The sequence below is a fragment of the Austrofundulus limnaeus genome, unplaced genomic scaffold (assembly GCF_001266775.1).
Source record: "Austrofundulus limnaeus strain Quisiro unplaced genomic scaffold, Austrofundulus_limnaeus-1.0 Scaffold4688, whole genome shotgun sequence".
In the NCBI taxonomy this organism is placed as follows: domain Eukaryota; kingdom Metazoa; phylum Chordata; class Actinopteri; order Cyprinodontiformes; family Rivulidae; genus Austrofundulus; species Austrofundulus limnaeus.
The window spans coordinates 1-1,075 of NW_013957090.1; the positions used below are offsets into that span (position 1 = coordinate 1).

At 46.5% G+C, this 1,075-nt stretch overlaps 1 protein-coding gene across 1 annotated transcript; it reads left to right on the forward strand.

Moving 5' to 3' along the window:
- Positions 1 to 281: 281 nt before the first annotated feature.
- Positions 282 to 885, forward strand: LOC106512190 (hydroxyacid-oxoacid transhydrogenase, mitochondrial; the record flags this gene model as incomplete). The annotated part of the gene is given in 4 exon segments (XM_014000858.1): positions 282 to 319; positions 431 to 480; positions 546 to 599; positions 731 to 885. Coding segments are annotated over 4 exon segments (297 nt in total), but the record flags the coding sequence as incomplete, so codon positions are not given.
- Between the last annotated feature and the right edge of the window lie 190 nt (positions 886 to 1,075).

Sequence of the window (1,075 nt, forward strand, 5' to 3'; positions counted from 1 at the left end):
GTATATATGTGTCTGTGTGTGTGTCTGTGTGTGTGTGTATATATGTCTGTGTGTGTGTATATATGTGTCTGTGTGTGTGTCTGTGTGTGTGTGTATATATGTCTGTGTGTGTGTATATATGTGTCTGTGTGTGTGTCTGTGTGTGTGTGTATATGTGTCTGTGTGTGTGTATATATGTGTCTGTGTGTGTGTATATATGTGTCTGTGTGTGTATGTGTGTCTGTGTGTGTGTGTCTGTGTGTGTGTGTGTGTGTGTGTGTCTGTGTGTGTGTGTGTTACAGGTGCAGGTGTCCTGCTCACTCCCACACCTTCCATCACAGTGAGTTCTGTTCGCTCCATGGAACCTGGTCCTGACCCACCTGATCAGTGGAGCTGTAGCTCAGGTCCAGGTGTGTTACAGGTGCGTTTGATTGACAGGTGTTTTCTGCAGGTGTGGAGGTTGGCAGCTGGACCACGAGGAAGACGGACTACGCCTTCGAGGTAGAGCAGCACCGACCCAGATTCTGTAGAGTTCTGTCAGATAATCAGCTGACTTCCTGTTTCAGATGGCGTGCTCCAACATCCGCTACGGAGCTGGAGTCAGCAGAGAGGTTGTCATGGTAACCACTTTCATCATCTTCATCACTGTCTTTATTCAGAGTCTTCAGTCGGACCTGTCCACCCAGAACCTTCAGGGACTCTGCGTCTGTCCTGGGTCCAGGTTGTGTTCTAATCCTGCGGGTCGTTTCAGGACCTGCAGAACCTCAGAGCTCAGAACGTCTGCGTCATGACGGACAGCAACCTGTCCCGCCTCCCACCTGTGAAGGACCTGTTGGGGTCTCTTGTCAAGAACCGAGTCCAGTTCAAAGTCTACGACCAGGTCCGAGTGGAGCCCACAGACTCCAGGTGAGACGTCAGGACCGCTGCAGCTGATCTTCAGCTCACTGATGATGTTTTTATATTTATTCATTTCTTTAAAAACAACAACATCAACTCAACAAACTATAAAAATACAAATCATAAATTAAATGAAAGAAGAAATAAAATCTTACATCTGCCCCTTTTCTCAAATAAATTAATTCAATGAAAATAATCT